Below are 20,302 nucleotides of genomic sequence, written 5' to 3' on the forward strand. Positions count from 1 at the left end.
GGGAACTTTCTTCCCTTGTATTTTCATATTGTTTGTGTATCTTCTCTTCTGGCACTGTGGATTCAAAGTGTTACAGTTTTTACCCTTTAGTCTTATAGTGTCCCTGCAGGGTTATAATATCTATCTTTTAGTGGAGAGAATATTAACAGATCTCAATACAAACAATATATAGCCTTAAACCAAATAGCTTCTAGTATGACATTTAGGTTTTTTCACAATATACAGAAATGGTGATTTCTAATATTATCTACAATATAAACAGTATATTTGCAAAAGGGTCTACAGTTTCTGGTAGTGGACAAAGATAGAACTGGGGGAGGGATGTAGGATGAGAGGTTAAGGAAGTAGGAGGTGAGAACATAGAGTTATTGGATCTTAGGAAGCATGAAAGAGGAATCTAAAAAAATAACTAATAGCAGGAAAAAAAGAGAAAGTAATTTTGGGGGAAGAGGATAGAGAGAGTACAAAAAATAAACAAATATAAAAATTAAGAAAAATAAAAATATAAAAATAGGATGTAAAATAATATACAAAACATTTGTAATATACTATTCAGACATCCCAGTCCTTAGTAGCCTAATTCTTGATAAGTTCATGGTAATGTTGGGGATGTGAGGGTGGGAGAAGAGAAAGAGAGAAAAGTTAAAAAAAGAAAAGAAAGAAAGAAAAAAGGAAAAAGGAAAGAAAAAAAATCTCAAAGGAAAATATCAGGATTTTTTTTGTTTGAGTACAGTATATTTTCTGCTTCCCTTCTCATCCAATAGCTGGGGTTGTCTGTTGTTTGCTGGTATCTCCACCCTCAGGATGCTGAAGGTTATTAGGGTGAGAGGGTTGGTCTTGAGGACAGAGTTCCTGGAGGTGGGGTATAGCACTTGCTGATCCCTGTTGGGAGTCTGCACCCCAAGGGTCTTCTTTGGAGCCCACTTGGGTTATGTGGGCATCTGGTCCTATCTCCTTATATTGCCTGTAGACCTCACAATTCCTGGTCTCTAATTTAGTCTCTAAACCTCTCCCTTTCTACTTACTAGTCAGGAACCTCTCTCTCTGGAGGTCTTGTGAACTGCACTCTGGGGGCTGCACACCTGTTGCAGAGAGCTGGTTTCTATTGGTCAGTTCAGGGCCAGGCTTTGTGAGCTATGGACCAGCCACAAGCACTGTGAGAGATTAGTGGCTACAGGGGAGAGGGGTGCTAAGAAGTACAGGTACATTTTTGTTGCTTCTAAGCCCCAGCTAGTGTCCCAAGCTGGGAGTTGCCCCAAGTAAAGATGGTGACAATGGTGTCCCAACATGGAAGCAACTGCTTTCAGAGATGGGGTGTCAGGTTGGGCAGGTTGTAGCACTGGGCAATGTGTTCAGAGGTGCTGCTTTATGGCTGGCAGTATTGTGGCTGGTGGCTGTCTCCAGATTCTGTACTGTATCCTCAGGTGCCAGCTACCATATGTAGTAAACATCAAGGCATCCCATGAGGTGATTCCAGCAATAAGTATTTCCTTGCTCCTTTGTATTCTTTTTTTTTTTTTTTTGGAACTGGGTATTGAACTAAGGGGCACTGATCACTGAGCCACACCCCCAGCCCTATTTTGTATTTTATTTAGAGACAGGGTCTCACTGATTTGCTTAGTGCCTCTCCATTACTGAGGCTGGCTTTGAACTCATGATCCTCCTGTCTCAGCTTTCCTAGCTGCTGGGATTACAGGTGTGAGTAACCATGCCCAGCTCATTTGTACTCTTAAAGGTACCATTCTCTTGACTTTTCACGGGTTTTCCTGGGTGCTGTTCTGTAGGTGAAATCCAAGTTTTGCAAGTCTTTTTTCCCAATTGAGTTTTGCTGCTTTTTCTCTTCTTCTTAAACATGTACTTTAAAAAGTACAGCAATTTTGAGTTTCGTGCCTAGTGTTAGCATCCTGTCAGGCAACTGTTGCTGTACTTGGTGGGGATGTGGGTGAGGAGCAGGCATCTGACAGGAGCCTGGAACCTGATCAAGATGGTCTGGGGCTGGAGAAGTGGGCCCTTCTTAGTCATGTCCCAAGCACTCCATGCTGTTTGCTACCAAAGTCAGCGACTCCTTCAAGATTCTTGGGTGGGACTGTGGTTTTATATTTAAACAAGACAATTGAGTTGAAGGGAAAACTAGGAATTTTTTTTTTTTTTGGTGGAGGGGGGAAGGGAAATAGTGGGGATTGAACTCAGGGGCACTCCATCACTGAGCCACATCCCCAGCCTTATTTTGTATTATATTTACAGAGTGGGTCTCAGGAGTTATTTGGCATCTCGCCATTGCTGAGGCTGGCTTTGAACTCAAGATCCTCCTGCCTCAGCCTCCATTGCTGCTGGGATTACATACAGGCTTGTGCCACCAACCCGGATAGGATTTTTTTTAAAAGAGTAATTTACCCCTACTTAAAGACAGATTGCCCTACATATAACAGCTACATACAAAAAAAGTTATACAATTGCCCTTGGTTTTACAATGAGTGAAAAACTTTAAAATTTTCCAATCGAACAAGGTATGCAAGTATTTTATGCTACACAGTGTGCTTCTTTTGTTGTTTTTGTTGTTGTGTGTTAAAACATTGAGAGCAAAATAACTTACTGGAATATAAAGATAAGGGCTGAATGAGCACGACACTAACAGATAAAGGGGATATTTTCACAGAACCAGTATTTTCTCCATCGATCTCCATTGGATGTCAATCAAAACATATCATTGGCCATTTAGTTTTTTTAAATGCAATATTCTTGTGCACATACATCAGTTACTTTATGTACAATAAAGAATGGGGAAGTGAAAAATGAAAGAATACACTAGTCAGGATGTGGTGGACCAAATTGCAGTTTTGCAATTGAGAATGTGTTCTTGGTCTGTAAGAACAGAGAGAACTCTGGATTAAAGTGGCTGGTTCCCTTTTTAGTAGACACCTCCTGTATGCTGCTGGAACATATCAATTACATCTTTATCCTCCATTTCCAAATGTGCAGGAGTGTCTGTTACATTAATTGGCTACCCATCAAATTGGAATCTGATCTGCCTCATTGACACACCCTGTCATTCACAATAGGCTTTCATTAGTTCACTAAGAGGCTCTTAATCTTAAATTGCACCACAGAACCATCCTGCCCTGCCACCTTCAAGTTAGTATGATGGTTGTTCTCAGTCTTGACTCCTTCCTTGGGCCTTCCATCAGCCATGGCGAGCAACAGAGTCTCCTAGCTGCTGCTTCACAAAAGAGGTACCAGGACCCCTATTAAGGAGCACACCAGAAGCTCTGGGAGCGACAGAAGGAAGCCACAGTGGTGGATGAGGGAGAGGACATCCTCATGAGCTCCCTCGCCCCACCCTGCATGCTGGGACCCTGTTCTTGTTCTAATGTGACATAAGGTGGTTTGATTATTTCACTGCATAATCACCAAAGTTGATGATTAATACTTGTGGCTTTTCAAATATATTTCTGTTTCCTACAAGCAGACAGGCAAACTTGGGATAGTTATGGGAACACTGTTCTCGCTAGGAAAAGGAGAGCTGTGTCCGGGTATTAATGCTTATCTTCAAAGCAAATATGATCCCTTTTACATTCTGCTGCTCCCAGTGTATATCTTAAAATCTTCTTGAAGTTTCTCCCAGACTAGAGCATCGTACAGGTACTTTTCTTCTTAGCTCTGCTTGGCAAGCTATGGAATGAATGTCAGATTTATATGCAGCCAGCTTCCTGTTGATGAAGATAAAGATGGTCTCTGGTTAGTTACTTTGACAAAAAGAGAATGTTGCAATAACCATACATGTATGAGCCTCTAAACCATTTCCTAGAATAAATTGCTGTGCAAATTGATACAATTTAAAAGTGCATCATTTCATCTAGGGCAATGTTTTGTGAAAACTTGTAATTGTTAAGACCCAGCATGGGCAAGGGAAGTTGAAACTCTTACTATAGTAGGAGTGCAAACTGGTACAACTTTTCCCAAGAAGAACATGACAGTATTCATTGTGAGTGTAAAAGAGAATTTCCAGTGGAGAATACATTCCCAATACATGCTTGAAATGTATCCTCCCTGGGAGGATAACAAATAATTCCATAAAACTTTTTATCTTGAGTGTGTGGCTAATACTAGAGGATGCAGGCTTGCATGGGGGAGACAATTTATGCAGTCTATAGGATATATTTTAATTGTTTGATTATTCAATGGGATAGAAGAGGGGTGTTAACCACTGACCCACATCCACAGCCCTTTTTGTATTTTATTTAGAGACAAGGTCTCACTAAGTGGCTTTCTTAGGGCCTCACTAAATTGTTGAAGCTGGCTTTGAACTTGCAATTTTCCTGCCTCAGCCTCCAGACCTGGTGGGATTATAGGCATGTTCCACCACACCTGGATCTCTTCTATTTTTAATTGGCTGAGGCTTTAATTTTTATTCTCTTAAAAAGTGGACCGATAACATTGTGTTCATTTGTCATGTACACTGTATTGCTTGAAATATGTATATTTATTCCAGTCTTCCTAGCTATCTGTATCCTATTAGGTTTTCCAATAGGCATCCTGTTCATAAAGTCCCATCAGACTATCTGGATTGGTCTCTGCTGCAGCTGTTGGACCCTTACATTCCGCTATATGACCAGGATTGCCACAGCTGCCCTGTACAGGTCAGAATTTTACAGTGTTCCCTGGGCCAGAGTATAGGGCAACCACCAAGATCTGCACATCTTTTTCTGTGAGCTCCTCTTTGTTTCTTTATAGCTGCTCTAGTAGATCCAATTCTGTAATTGCTTCCTATGTTTTTAGTGGGGCAAGACAGGGGCCTGCCTCTCCTGAAAGGCTCCAGAATGGTGGGGAAGCTGATGTCCACCTCCACTTCACATTTTCCGCTGTAGAAACCCTGTTTGTAGGGGTATGTGCTGTGTGTGGTTTCGTGCCAGTTGGGGAAGGGACAGCATGGGAAAAGCAAACCATTTCTCTCACTGTTTGAATCCTGCTTTTCTTTTTTTAAGTTTTGGGATTCAATAATTTTGTTTTATTTATTTGTTCTAATTAGTTATAGAGGACAGCAGAATGATTCATTATAAACAAATGGAGCCCAATTTTGAGTTTCTCTGATTTGTACACAAAGGAAGATCACACCATTTGTGCAATCCTACATGTACCTAGAGTAGTTTCGTCCTTCTCATCCCACATGTTTCCTATTCCCATGGCCCCTCTCCACCTCTTCCTCCCCTTTGGCCAATCCAAAATTCCTCCACTTATCCCATGCCCCGGCTTCCATTATGAATTAGCACCCACTTATCAGAGAAAACATTTGGCCTTTGGTTCTTGGGGATTGGCTTACTTCGCTTTGCATGATATTCTCTAATTCCATCCATTTACTGGCAAATGCCATCATTTTATTCTCATTTACTGCTGAGTAATGTTCTATTGTGTATATACACCACAGTTTCTTTATCCAATCATCTATTTAAGGGCATCTAGGTTGGTTCCACACTCTAGCTATTGTGAATTGTGCTGCTATAAACATGGGTATGGCTCTATTACTGTAGTATGCTGTTTTGAAGTCCTTTGGGTATAGACCAAGGAGTAGAGTAGCTGTGTCAAATGGTGGTTCCATTCCAAATTTTTAAAGAAATCTCTGTATTAATTTTTAGATTTGTTGCACCAATTTGCAGTCCCACCAGCAAAGTTTGAGTGTGCCTTTACCTCTACATCCTCACCAACACTTATTGTTGTTTGTATTCTTGATAACTGCTATTCTGACTGGAGTGAGATGTAATCATAGAGTAGTTTTGATTTGTGTTTCCCAATTACTGGGACATTGAACATTTTTTCATATATTTACTGATTTACTGTATATATTCTTCTGAAAGATGTCTGTTCAGCTCCTTAACCCATTTATGATGGGTTGTTTGGATTTTTTTTGGTGTTAAGTTTTTTGAGTTCTTTATATATCCTGGAGATTAGTGCACTATCTGATGTGCATTTGGTAAAAATTTGCTCCCATACTGTAGGCTCTTTCTTTACTTCATTGATTGTTTCTTTTGCTGAGAAGAAGCTTTTAAGTGAATCCATACCATTAATTGATTCTTAGTTTTGTTTCTTGTGCTTAGGAGTCTTGTTAATGAAGTCAGGGCCTAATCTCACATGGTGAAGTTTTGGGCCTACTTTTTCTTCTCTTAGGCATAAAGTCTCTGGTCTAATTCCTAGGTCCTTGGTATACTTTGAGCTGAGTTTTCTGTATGGAGAGAGATAAGGGTTTAATTTCATTTTGCTGCATATGGATATCCAGTTGTCCCATCACCATTTGTTGAAGAGGCTATCTTTTCTCCAATGTGTGTTTTGGGGGCCTTTGTCTACTATGAGATAACTGTATTTATGTGGGTTTGTCACTGTGTCTTCTATTCTGTACCATTGGTCTACATGTCTCTTTTGTTGCCAACATCTTGCCGTTTTTGTTACTATGGCTCTGTAATATAGTTTAAGTTCTGGTATTGTGATGCTTTCTGCTTCACTCTTCTTGCTAAGGATTGCTTTGGCTATTCTGGGTCTCTTATTTTTCCAAATGAATTTCATTAGTGCTTTTTAAATTTCTATTAGGTATGACATTTTAATTTTTAAAATTTTTAGTTGTAGATGGACACAATACCTATATTTTACTTATTTATATTTATGTGGTGCTGAGGATCAAACCCAGTGCCTTGCCGCAATCTGGCTGGGCACCATCAGGAGCCACTTGTCAAAAGAAACAAACTTTATTTTTAGAATCACACTCTTCAAACAAAACAGCTCCTCAGGAAAAACCCTCAGAGCCCAACTGCCACCACCAGCTTCCCACAAGCCTCTCTCTCAAATACAAGCCTCTGCACATCTCACAATCCTCCTGCTCTTGAGGCGGATTGGCTGGGTCGCACGGGCGGGGCCAAAAAAGACCCCCAATGAGCAGCTCAGTGGTCTGAAAGGGCAGGGAAACAGCCCATTGAGCATCACCGCAGAGGAGCCAATCAGCTAGATGTTGCTGGGGCCGCTGTGAGCCAATCATCAGCCAGCAGCTGGAAGTTTGCTGGGGCCCCTTTGGCTGTGGCTCTCAACAGTGCCTCATGTGTGCTAGGCAAGCACTCTAACATTGAACCACAAATTCAGCCCTTGATGTTGGGATTTTAATTGGTATTGGATTGAATCTGTATAGCGCTTTTGGTAGTATTGCCATTTTGAGACCATTAATTCTGCCTATCTAAGAGCATTGTTGCAGGAATGGACGAGGCAGGGCACTGAAGGTAGCAGGAAACAGTTTTATTTGGCTGCATCCAAGTTCAGATGGTTCAGCTTTCACTGTAATCAATTAATCTCCTGAACCCTGAGTTCAGGTCATTTCAGAACTTCATATGCAGCATGTAAGGGAAGGGGCTCAGGAGCTCACAGTCTGCAGAAGTTCACATGAAAGCAGATTTTTCTTTCACTCTTCTGGGCAAGTTAACCCTTCAAGGACAACACCTGAGAAGGGGAGACTTCTTCTCCACTTTCTTCCCTCCTCCTGCCAGATGTTAACATGGAGCCCTGTTGGTATCTTCTCTTATCTTAGAAATGTAGACAACTCTGTAAAACTCCAGCTCAAGGCCAGAGGCCTTGTTAAAGATCTATCTTTTTTTTTTTAATGCCCCAAGACACTCCTTGGGGTATGTGTTTTATTTTGCCTTTGCAAACACTTTCTACAAACTACTATACTGGATAAATATTTGTGAAAAACTTGTAAAGGGGTGTTCAGCACCCGGAGTGCTGATCTCTTCCAGGCCAATGGCCAAGTAAAATTGAGCAACTGGAAAATAGGAAGTTTACGTACATTGAACTCTTTTGTAGAGTCTCATTTGCTGATAGTCCAAAAATCAATTATGGTGAAGATTTCTGGAGAAGCTTGGTTAAGATATTCTGTGGAGGAGGGGGTGCCACTACAGCATGGAAGAGCTTTCCATCTTCTAAGGTCCTCTTCAATTTCTTTCTTTAGTGTTCTGTAGTTTTCCTTGTAGAAGTCTTTCATCTCTTTTGTTAAATTGATTCCCAAGTATTGTATTGTATTTTTTGAGGCTATTGTGAATGAGTTGGTTTTCATAATTCCTCTTTCAGAGGGGAGTCAAACATTTGATTCAAATGTTTGTCACGGCTCACTCCCAAGTTTTTGGGACACCCAGAGTAGTGTTCTTGTCTGTGGATATTTGCTGGGTGAATTTGTATGGGAGGGGCAGGATGAAGCTGAAGCACTCCTACTTGGCTACGTTCCTGATGTCACCCACACTAATTATCTTTGAGTTGTTAATGTATATGTAAGTTAATTTTGTTATTTATACATTCTTAATATTCAAAAGGTGTGTGGCCAGTAAGAATCAATTTTACAATCAGAAATTATAATAATTGCTCATAAACCATCCCTTCCGTGTCTGGTCCTTTCCATTTTTTTTTTTTTTCTGATCACCATCCCTTGCTTCAGGCTGGGTGCCACTCTTGCATTGCCACTCACGAATGGCAGCTTCAAGACTGAATGACTTTGCTAACCTTACTTTGGGTAAGATTCTAGTTTTCAGCCAGGAGGAGTGAATCTTTGAGGAAAACAAAAGAGCTGGTAACAGGAAAAGGGTGTGCTGCGAGCAGCGGAGGAGAGAGCCAGGATAATGAGAGCCCTCGCTGTTCTCAGAGAGTTCCCATTTTCTGTGCAAATAAATTCCATTCCTGGGCTATGATGGATGTGTACACAATAAGGCTGACCACTGTTGGAATTGTGTGATTGTGTGGGTAATGTGTTGTGGTTAATGGAAATGTCTTCAAAGAATGGAAGTGGGCCCTGGCCAGACCAAATTCTGAGAAGTTTCCTTAGCTTCATCATTACTGTCATTTGGGCCAGATAATACTTAGCCACGGTCAGTTAGCCTGTGCTATGTAGATAGGTTGGGGATGCAAACCTGGTTCACTGGATGAATAACACCCTCTACCCAGTTGTAATAGCCAAACTTGCCTTCAGACAGTGCCAAATGTTCTGCTGATATACAAAATCATCTGTAATTGAGAAGTGCTGGTTTAGAGGGGAGCATTTATAAGGACTACCTGAGTCTTCTTGATATGAGACCCAGAAAAAATTCTTTTTTTTTCTTTTTCTGCAAAGGTTCTTGAATCAGTTTTTCAAGATTAACTGAGAGAACTCCAAGAGAAAATAAGTATGTTTCTCAGGCTTCCGAATAGGCATTCTGTGTTGGGTATAGAGGGACAATAACTTTTACCTATTCAGGTGATCTCATGTGTGGTATGCTAATATTATTATGAAAACTATTAGGTAATATATACTTACACAGTTTTACTTTTTAAAATTATTTCATTTTATTTTTACGTGATGCTAAGTATCAAACACAGGGCCTTGCACATGCTTGACAAGTGTTCTGCCACCAAGTTACAGCCCCAGTCCACGGTTTAACTTTTTTTTTCAATGTGCTTTTTTAGTTGTATATGGACATAATATGATTATTTTATTTATTTTTATGTTGTGCTAAGTATCAAACCAGTGGCTCCCACATTCTAGGCAAGTGCTCTACCTCTGAGCTACAACCCCAGCCCATGGTTTTCCTTTTTACTAAAAAAAAATTTTGATTATGGGAACTAAGCCCATGGACCCTTTACCACTGAGCAACAGTGCCAGATTTTTTTCTAAATCATTTATTTATTTTTGAGACCGGATCATAATAACTTGCTTAGGGCCTAATTTGCTGAGGCTGCTCTTGAACTTTCTGTATTATTATATGATTTGGAAGTTGAGGTAGGCCTGTCAGGGTAAAGTACATGAAGGATCCTGTATGGATGGGCACTTAGGAAGATCAGGGTTCTCAACCATCAGGAACTAAGCGGAAGGTGCCAAAGGCGTTGCTGCTGGTGTGCAAGGATAGCAAGACACCAGAGGAAAGGGTCAAAAGATTTCAGTCTTTAAACCCAGAGCTGGCACTCCTAGCACTGTTCCTCATCCTGGCCCCTGTCAGCTGCAGGTCATCTCACTGTGGGTCAAGGACACCAGCCCCAAACCTGGGGGAAAATCACAGAAAACTGCCTGGGCTCTAGAACAATAGCCTAAGAGAGCCTGGCCTCTGTCCTGCCTTTCTGCCCCTTTTGTTCTGGTGTGGGGGTTGGGGGGGATGGAGGCAGCTTAAGAAGGGTGTGGTAGTAGGACAAAGGGGTGTTCTTGCTACAACACTATCCTATCAAACTAAAAGTCTGGGGAGTCTGGCAGGACACATAACTGCACACAGAAAAGAAAAAGACAGAAACTAAGGACAACCTGTATTTCATAGGCAGCCTCTACAAAGGAATCTTCAAGAACTCCTAAAGAGAAAAATGGAAAGGGCTTCTTGCATTGCATATCAGTCTGCCTAGTATAAGAAAAGGCCCAAAAGGAGCCTCTGGGTACAAGTGACAGTGGGGAACTCACTTAAAGTTGATGGCATTGTGATAGTGTTCATGGAGACAGGTCAGATTTAAAAAAGTAATTGAATGCAACACAGGAGAAAAAAGATTAAATCACAGTTTTTGTATATGCTGGATGGCCCAACCCTCTCCTGGGATGAAATTCGTTGTGTGAATTAAATGCACAGATAATATTCATAAGGATTGTTTCAGAATATGAATTTAAAAGAGGTTTCAAAACTAGAAAAGATAAAAGAACTTTACAGGAATAGATACATATTTTAGTATGGAAAATTAGATGGTAAAAGAAATGTTTCTGAATGAGAAAGTAATTTGTCTGGTAAAACAACATTCTTGTGCTAAAGTCCAAGATGAATGAGGACAAAACTAAGGATGTAAAGTTGTGAATGTCTAAGTAAGTTGCAGAAAGTTTGGGGAAGGTAAATCTCAAAAAACTTTGTATATGTGATTAAATTGGCTATAATTTATCTATCAAGATAATTTTCTTGTATTTGTTAGGTTTTTTCGGGGAAAGGGGAAATTAAGTCTTAAGGTAATTAGGGTTTGTACCTGTTCGAAAGTCTGAAATGATTACTTTGTAACTGGTTAAACAAGCAACTGTTATTTAAACCTACCAATATATATGACACCCTAAATATATGTGACTGGGTTTATGTATGCGTCTGAAAACCATAGCTGTCTAAACCTTGTGTATGTGTTTTGTAAAAGTTTATAAAATGAATGTGTATTGAAGTTTAAAGGCAAAATAACCACTAAGTGCTCTCTTTTATACATTATATCTGATATTGAAGGGCATGCTCTCAATTGAAGACCTTTCTTATATATGTTTGCTTTGATTAAGTCAATTTCTTATCATTGACCCTGTTTCCTAAATGTATAAGAGATTTAATGCTATTGATTTTGCTAACCCCTACAGACCTGTGATTACTGTTACTATACACTGTGGATTCTAAATTGCACTTTAAAAGTTACACTTAGTTAAATGCAAAGCTTTGTCAAGTTGGTGTTCTACAAACTAAAATTATGTGTAACAAAATCTCTGATTTGTATAAAAATAACAAATTTGGTTGGTATTTATTCATGTCATTTGAGGTTTTATAGCTGGATCAAGTAACCTGTTGTCAATAAGTTATATATACCATTTGGTTTTACTCTTCACAAAGGAATTGGAATTTAAATGCATTTTTGGAAGCTAGTAAGGAGAGCCTGATCTGTTTAAATTGAAATTGTAAAACATGGAAGCATTTTTGTCACTTTTTCCAAAAAAGAAAGTTAAAAGCTCTCTTAGCCTTTGTTTGATTCATGTTTCAGATGTAATGTTGTATTGTATTATTTGTCCCACCTTAGCTAAGATAAGAAACTTATTACATGTTAGAATGCTGCAAAACAGGCTCAAGTTGAGCTCATTTAGAGTTGTGATGGGGGTGGGGGTGGTCTGGAGTTTGATGATAGCTCTAGTCCAATGGGTACCAGTCAGTTGGCTGCATGAGTTGAAGGTAAGATGCCCTCACATCCTCTTACAACCTTCTGACCTGATGAAGCCAATCCTGTCTGTCCCCACATCCTGCCCACATCCCTGAATTAGGACACTAAAATGCAATGGGAATCATTTGATGGCACTCAAGCTGCAGAGCAAAGGGGGCTACTGTAATGGGCAGGAGAGTCAAAACAGCAAACAGAACAGTCTGACTCCTGCAGCCCGAGGATGTGAGTTCATGGTGTTCCTGGAAGTGAAAGATATGAGAGGTTTACTAAATCCTCACTGGATCTGAGTAAACAGAAGAGTTTAAGACCAAGGGGGAAGGTCTAACTGGAATAATAAAAACAGCTGTATTACCTCAATCAATTCCAAGACTTAAGCCAGATTAGAAACCCAGAATGATTTGAATAAAGAGGAGGTGTGTTGCAATGTGTAAAAACTTGGAACACAAATGCAAAATTATGCTTTTAATGTTTTTTCTAACTTGCCACACAGGGATATAAGGCCTATTACCTTGGTAACCACAATCTAGGAAAAATGAAATAACCAGAACTCTTTCTGGCTACACTACCACACTACAATAAGCAACTATATATCTAAATGCTATATGAACACATTCGGAAACCCAGAAATAATGCCGAGATTGTTGTGAAGTTGCATGAGCACATTGTTAACTGTACAGGTTATTATCTAGTTACATATCAAAGGATGGATTCAATTTATGTTCTGACCAACAAGTATGACAGCTATGTTGATCCTTTTCCTATTCCCCACTTGGTACATGTATATGCAAGAAGTTGTCAATTTGATGGTTGTAATAATGGCCCAGTGTGCTTTTAATCTGTGCTCCTGATTATTTCAGATTGTAGAATCTTGGTGCAGGATTATATGCTGTGAATTGCTCATAGCATATACACATATGTCAAAAGAACTGACTTTGGTAGAAATTCTTCATATATTTTGAATATTAATCCTATCCTTGAATAAGTAAAAAAATTTTTTAAAGATTTTTTTTTTTTACTGGGGAAGGAAGAGAACAAATGGAACTGTTTTTTTTTTTTTTTTTAATTTTCACTCCACTATATACACCCATACTTACATGCATACAACTTACTTCTAATTAAAGGTGAGGTCAGGTTGAGGAATAACAATAATAACAAAAAATCACTATCAAGGGTGACATACACTCGGGTAGAACCGGGAAAAATTTCATTCCTTAAGCACAATAAAATTTGTTTTGAGCCAGCAAAATGTTTGAGATTGACATCTAGACTACCTGGTAGTTTAAGATTAATCCTTCAATTCTACTTACATACACAAATTTAGCAAAATCACTCGTTGTGTTTACAATTGGAAAAAAGCACAAAATGTCATTCATTCTCTATTCAGTTTTTGATCAGGATTTTCCAGGGAAACAGAACCAAGGGATTTATTGTAGTAATTGGTTTATTGCCGGGTTTCTGTTCTCGTGCTCAGGGGTTACTCCAGTTGAACTGGGTTGACTAGACTGCGCAAAATAACCACACAAGAGACACAAATACCTTTTTCTTTGGGGTTGCTTTGAGGGTTCTTCTGACCTGAAGTGTCCGCAGGAAGAGAGAGAGCAAGAGCACTAGTTGACCCCTTTTATTGAGGAGAAGCTATTCAAATGAGGCAAAGGGTCAGGTTTTCAGGGGGCTGAGTCTATCTTCATGATGTCCACTGTCAGCAGGTTGACTGACACCTGGGTAGGCCACACCCAAGGGCACAGTAAGAGAAGGGGACACACACACAGGCTCAGGATCTGGAGTCTGCAGGAGGCTGGGTCCCAGGCCCAAGGGTCAATCCTGGAGTTGTAGGAGTCCCCAGAGAGCTGGCATCCTCTGCGTTCATCCTGGACAGACTCTCTTCTCAGTTATCAATTCAACAGCTGGAAATGAGCCTCCTTTGGGAATGCAGTCCTGAACTCCAGCCTTCCAAGCTTGGTTGAGAAAGGCCTTTCCTGCTTCCTCTCCTGGAATTAGCATAGGACCTCTCTTTTTGACTGTGGGTAAGGAGTTCCTTTCTTTTAACAAATTGAATGGAGCTACCCTGCTGCCATCACCCAGGATTGGGTATTTCCTTCCTGTGTTCCTGTTATCTCTTCACCACACACCACTGGGCCCCTTTTTTGTAGAAATGTGGTCTGAATCAGACCTGTATAAGCGAAAACCCTTTAGAATCCACAGGCTGCCTTGGTATGGCCCCTTCTCTTTCCCATGAACCCTAACAGGAAGGATTTCTCAGAGCTCAGGGCTCAGAATGGCCAAGCTATTGCTACCAGTGACAGGAGGGAGGCCCGATTCTTCTGTCTCATCTCAGAATGAGAAGGACCAGTCAGAGTGCAGACTGGGTTCTTGGGAGTTCACTTTCCTGTCCTCATTGCTCACACAGCTGCCCCATGTCTCTCTTCCCATTCTGCCCACAGCACCTGTCAGGAAGATCTGGAGGCCTAGGTGGATGAAGCAGGTGAGGATCAAGAGCAGGACCGAGGGAATAAGGGTGCTGGCTGTGGACTCCTGGGAGACTCTGTCTGGGGTGGTGGTTGAAGGTCCTGAAATGGGAACACAAGAGCGTTAGCCCTTTTTCAGACCAAAATCTGTGGAGATGCCTGCTCAGCTCCTGCTGCCCCACGTCACTCAGGCAGGCAGATAGTTCCTAGACCTCTGCTATGTGGCAGCTGCTATGACAGGTCATGAGAAGGAGGGAGACAGGAGAAGGGTCCTGACCTTAAGGAGCTCACATAGATAAAGGGAGAAGCCTGGGTGACATACAACTCCCATCCTTCCTGGTGGCAGAATATGAGGTGACCCATGAGGATGGTGGTGGAGAAGGGTCTCAGGAGCTGACATGTGAAGTGATTCACAAGAATTTCCAAAAAGAGACGAACAAATGCCAGACCAAAGCATGTGCATTGAGGAAGAGGCATTAGGAGGTGAGAAGGGAAAAGATGGGAAGACTATACCTTTGGCTGTTAACCCAGGTCTGACTCAAGGTGGATGATGTGTCTCTCTCTCACACACACAGGTGCGCACACACACACACACACACACACACACAGGTAGCAGCATCTCATATGAAGGCAGCTCCCACTTCCTCCCCCTCCTGCCAGTTACCTGTTGGCTCCAGCTCTGTTTTCCATTCCACCAAGAACTTCTCAAGCCAGGTTCTACAGTCACCCATTGAGGTCTTGTGTAAGAATTCGGACACTTCCCTGTCATTTTCCCACTTTTCTTTCATCCAGTTGGACCCAGGATGAACCTCTGTCCAGCTTCTCTTGTCTGAGTCAAAGCGGAGCCACATCTGTCCATTGAATCCAAACTGCCAGGAGCCACTGGTGCATCCACTGGATTTATGCTGACAAGTCATCCTCCCCTCCAGGGTCTCGAGAGCTGCCCCCATCAGAGAGAGATCAGCCTCCATGCTTAACAAATCCTATGTCCCATCCAGTACCACCTTCCCTGGCCTCCTAATCTGGCTGGTTTTCTCCCCCAAACCAGTCTTGTGTGGGTTTTTTAGAGTGAAAAACATCCTTTTTTTAAAACATGGATACAATCAATATCTCTACACCCACAGTCAGCTCTCTCATGCCCCTGGACCATCCTTACTTACCCCTGCCCATGCCATTTTCTGCTTTAATGTCAGCCAGTTGCTGTTTTAGCATATCCCCCATTTCTCTCAGCATGGTGTTTTGCTCTTCCCAGGTGATTGTGGCATTCACTTTCCCTCCCAGGGCACTCATGGATTTGACCTTGTCCAGACCACAGTCATAGGAGAGAAAATTCTTGTGGTCCACCTGGCCTTGGACTGTACACCATTGCTGTCCAGGTGCTGGCTTAGAATTGATGGTGAAATCATAGCAAAGTGAGTGAGTCCCTATGAAGGAAAAGGCGAGTAAGGGTTGGGCTGGTGAGAAAGGACCCTTTAGGCACCCCCTCCCCATACCTCTGAAGGGCTGAGCTGGCAGAGCAAGAATGACCCTTCCCAAACTCTCTGCTCTACCTGTTTAAGGTGGGCATGTTCCCCTACTTTGAGGAGGAGGGGACAGCAATCTCATGTCCCAGGACATGGCCCACTTCCCCTCTGCCCTTTGAACAATGCCTACACCCAGCAGCACATCACCTTGCAATGGAGGTGCCAGGCCTACTGTGAGGGAAGGGCCTGCCTGGCAGAGGATGATCAGACGCAGGAGAAGGGACTGTGCATGCTGAGTCATGGTGGGCACAGTGAGGATGGGATCACAGCTGCATGAGAAAGAGTTCATAATTATGGTTCATAGCTTTTAGCTTGAGTGTTAGATGGCACTAGTATCCCAGGAGATTTCCTTTTTTCAGGTTGCAATTGATATCCTACCCTAAAAGAAATGGAAAAATCCATAAGTTCAAAGAAAGGCAGTAGAGGAAGGAATCCGAAGTATGTGCTTTGTGGCTCAGAAAAGTGTATGTGCCAGGTTAGATGTAATAGAAAAGCCAGTGAAATGCCCAGTCCCCTGTGCTTTATAAGAAAGCCTGGGAGACTCTTATTGATCAAGTGTATTAGAAAATGTCTGGTACCCAAACCCAGAACCAATATTAGCAGAAAGGAAGAAATAATAAGATCAGAAGAGAGCACAAATAAATGAAATAGAGACAAAAAAGAAGCACAAGAGAGTAATAGAATAAGGAGTTCTTCAAAGAACTAAACACAAGTGATAAACCTTAGCTGGACTAATTAGGCAAAGGAGAGAGAAGACTCAAATTCAGACAAGAGAAGGGGGTCATTGCAAGTGTCATCACAGAAATACAAAGGTTCATTCGAGATTATTAGGAACAAAGATATCCATATTTGTTATTATTTGCAAAAATTTGGTAACCTAGAATAAATGAACAAATTCCTGAACACTTACACATATATATCTTATCCAGGTTGAATCATGAAGAAATTAAAAAAAAAAAAAAAACAAAAAACTGAGCCGACCAATAAGAAGTAACAAGATTGAATCAGTAGTAATAGCCTTCCAGGAAAGAAAATACCAATACAAGAGAGCTTTACTGCTAAGTTCTATCAAATATTTAAAGAAGAACAGTTTCTAGTTCTCCTTAAGTTATTCCCCAAAATGGAAGAGAAATAAATTCTTCCAAATACATTTGATAAAGCCAGCATTACCATGATCCCCAAACCTGACAACACACACAAAACTAATCCACAGCTAATATTCTTGATGAATAAAGGTGCAAAAATCCTGAACAAAATATCAATCAGCAAACTAAATTCAACTGCCCACTAAAAAGTTATTTAACATGATCAAATTGAATCACCATTCCATGCAGGTGTTGGCAGGGGCTGAGGTGGTGTCTCAGTGGTAGAGCATTTGCCTGTCAAGTGTGAGTCACTGGTTTAGATCCTCAGCACCACATAGGAGTAAATCATCAAAATAAAGGTATTGTGTCCTTCTACAATTAAAAAAATAAATATTAAAAAAGTGTTGGCAGTTAGTGTTGTAGATGTCAAAGTAGACACTGGGCATTAATATTAAGGCTGTACCTCTGTTGTTAACATTAGAGCAATTCCTGGCTCCCCTCTTCTTCTAAGCTGGGCTGGAAAGTGATTGGGACATTTCAAGTGCTGCCAAGCAATACTCACAACTCAGCAAATAATAGTGAATCTTACCCCATACATGAGCCTCATCTAAGCCTCAACAAAACTTCAACACATAGAACTGGGGAGATAAAAATATGAAACTATGGGGCTGAGGTTACAGTTCAGTTTGGTAGAGCACTTGCCTAGCACCCTGTGAGACACTGGGTTCAACCCTTAGCACCACAGAAATATAAAATAAAGGCATGTTCATCTACTATAAAAATATTAAAAGCAAGCAAACAAACAAACAAATAAAAAATAAACCACAAAACTCTGAAACTAACAACCAAGCCCCAAGGAGGAACAACCAGAGGAGATCTTAGGTCCCACTCCTGGACATCTACTCATATATCAGAAACAGAAATATACCAACAAAAGGATAACTACAGACAAAGGGACCCATATATAAAAGAGGAAAGAAAATCCATCTCATTTGGTGTGAAAGTCCAAGATCTCAGAAAATATGAGGAAACAAGCAAAAAATCCCCCCTCCCCCATTTACAATCCTCCAACAAAGGATCCCACAGATATGGAAGTGGATGAAATTCCAGATAAAGATTATGAAAAAGTAATTATTAAAACGTCCAATGATCTAAAAGAAGATCTAACAACTGAATAAGAGAATAAATGCAGACGAAAGACCATGTCGTTAAAGAAATGGCTATATTGAAAAAAAAAAAAAACCAATCAGATTAGCTGTAAATGAATGAGACAAGGAATCCAATTAAAAGCTCCCAGGGGACAGCACCTACACGTTAGACGGCCTAGAAAGCAGCGCTTCCAGCTTTGAGGATAGAACGTCAGGCCGCGAAGACAGAGTGAATCAGCTGACTACCCGGTACCAATGAAGAATCCAAACCAAGGGGACGGCCCTGCCGCGCCAACCCTCCTGCAAGCCTCTGGGCCCGGCGGCCAGGCCCTCAGCTTCCGCTGCACCCCTTTTCCTGTCGGAAGGTGGGGGACTTTTCCCTTTTCCCGTGGGTCGCCAGCGCCCACCCCCACCTCGCGTTCATGCTCGTTCGCAAGCCCGCGGCCCGGGCTCCAGACGCAGGCTGAGGAGCTGCCGGGCACCTGAGGAAGCTGCGAATCCCGCAGCCCGACCCGCTGGGCCTGGCCCCACCGGGCTTGCTCTGCCCTCGCCCTACTCACCGGTCACTTGTCCCCAGTCCTCCACGCTCTCCACGCGCCCCCTCGCCCCTCTTCTCTCCTGGCGTTTGAAAATGCAAAGCCCCGCTCGCCGCCGGCTCCCGGACCGCTCTCTTTTACCCCGGCTTCCTTCCGCCCCCGACGCAGCTCCCCGCGCAGCCTCGCTGCTGGCCCGGGACTGGCTCGCCCCAGACTCGCCCTCCACGACTTTTAACGCTCGCCCCCGAACGCGCTCGCCCCGACTTTTGCGCGGGGCTCTCTATCCGAGGTTTCCTCGGGACCCGCGTCTCCGGGGCTCCGGTTGCCTCTTCTGCGGTCGTCCGGGCTCCGTCGCGCTTCTCTGCCACCGCCTGCCCGGCCGAGCCGACTCCAGCAATGCCGCGGCCTCGCCCCGCTCCTCTGGAAAGCGCCCAGCCCTCCCTCCCCAGGACCCGAGCCCTGCTCCCGGCCCGCTCCTCAAAGACTGAGGAAAGAGACCTGAACCTTGCAACTGCTAAAAGAATACACTGGGCAACACTCTATCCAATACGTGCAGGCAATTACTTCCTTAACAAGACCCCTTCCCCTTTAGGGTCTTAAGAAGATCAAGAGTCAGTAAATGTGAGTCCGTCAAATTAAAAAGCCTTGGCACAGCAAAGGAAAGGATAGAAAGTGTGAAGCGACAGTCTACACAATGGACAAAACCTTCCTTAGCTGTTCCTCTGACAGGGGACTGATATCCGGAATATATAAATGACTCAAAAAGCAAAACAAACACAGGAACAAGCAAAAACATAACCCCAAGCTGGGCATGGTGGCACACACCTGTAATCCTAGCGGCTAAGGAACCCAAGGAAGGAGGACTGCAGAGTTGGCCTCAGCAACTCAGGGAGGGTGTGAGCAACTTAGTGGAGCCTGTCTCAATCAAACAAACAACAGCAACAAAAAATTTAAAAAAGGACTGGCAGGCTGTGGTTGTGGCTCAGAAGTAGATTGCTCACCTAGCAATCATCTGCATGTGGCACTGGGTTGGATCCTCAGCACCATATAAAAAATAGAGACATTGAGTCCACATATAACTAAAAAATAAATACTTTTTTTTTAAAAAAGAACAGGGGTTAGGCATCAAGTATTAAGCATTTCTGGGTTCTATACCTAGTACCCTAGTACCAAAAAGGGAAACAACACACACACACACACACACACCCCACAAATAAATCGAGAACCTGAATGTGCATATAATTTTCATAATTTGGGGAAATTTCTGTTGTTAGTTTACTAAATAGTTCCTTAACATATACTGAGCACCTATGTTGTATATATGGTTCTCCCAGGGAGTCAAAGGCAAAGAAAGCCTTCCCTTTCTTTAAAAAGCCAATCATCCCAGTGTGGGAGTCAGAGAGACCACATTCTGTCCACATCTGGTGGAATTCTTCTGTAGCCAGAGCCTTTTGTAAATATAGGTTCATAGATCTGGGAGAGGTTGAGAAAACATGTTAGCAGATGACATTAAACCCACCCCTAAAGAAATATTGCTAGTATATCTGGTGGGAAAAATAATGTAAATGTTGAGATGATCAGGAGCTAGTGCCATTATGCACACTGGTGTGGAAACAGAAAGCAGTCCAA

General features: G+C 42.1%; 1 protein-coding gene and 1 pseudogene across 5 annotated transcripts; both read right to left on the reverse strand.

Moving 5' to 3' along the window:
• Positions 1-2,725: 2,725 nt before the first annotated feature.
• Positions 2,726-3,650, reverse strand: LOC131423522 (small ubiquitin-related modifier 2-like; annotated as a pseudogene).
• Positions 3,651-13,522: 9,872 nt separating this feature from the next.
• On the reverse strand, positions 13,523-18,817 carry LOC124081171 (UL16-binding protein 2). 5 transcript variants are annotated; one of them, XM_046427345.2, is made up of 5 exons: positions 18,698-18,817; positions 16,052-16,173; positions 15,542-15,805; positions 15,046-15,321; positions 13,523-14,483 (listed from the first exon to the last, which is right to left on the reverse strand). In XM_046427345.2, the coding sequence occupies exons 2-5, from the start codon at positions 16,143-16,145 to the stop codon at positions 14,248-14,250; spliced, it is 870 nt and encodes a 289-aa protein (XP_046283301.1). In that variant the 5' UTR covers positions 16,146-16,173; positions 18,698-18,817; the 3' UTR covers positions 13,523-14,247. The 5 variants fall into 5 exon arrangements, with proteins under 5 accessions (XP_046283301.1, XP_046283299.1, XP_046283302.1 ...); XM_046427343.2 differs by having other exon boundaries at positions 16,052-16,283; positions 18,698-18,806; XM_046427346.2 differs by lacking the exon at positions 18,698-18,817 and adding an exon at positions 18,301-18,446.
• Positions 18,818-20,302: the final 1,485 nt, after the last annotated feature.

The sequence above is a fragment of the Marmota monax genome, unplaced genomic scaffold (assembly GCF_021218885.2).
Source record: "Marmota monax isolate L192 unplaced genomic scaffold, Marmota_monax_Labrador192_F-V1.1 WCK01_AAM20220418_F8-fsc00114, whole genome shotgun sequence".
Lineage (NCBI taxonomy): Eukaryota > Metazoa > Chordata > Mammalia > Rodentia > Sciuridae > Marmota > Marmota monax.

Bases quoted from the DNA above. Each gene is read 5' to 3' on its own strand.
- LOC124081171 (XM_046427343.2), bottom strand. From the start codon at position 16,193: ATGAACTCTTTCTCATGCAGCTGTGATCCCATCCTCACTGTGCCCACC. The intron at 15,806-16,051 runs GTGATGTGCTGC...TTTCCTTCATAG, and splicing joins CCTGGCACCTCCATTGCAAG to GGACTCACTCACTTTGCTAT. The intron at 14,484-15,045 runs GTAACTGGCAGG...TTCCCATTTCAG, and splicing joins AACAGAGCTGGAGCCAACAG to GACCTTCAACCACCACCCCA.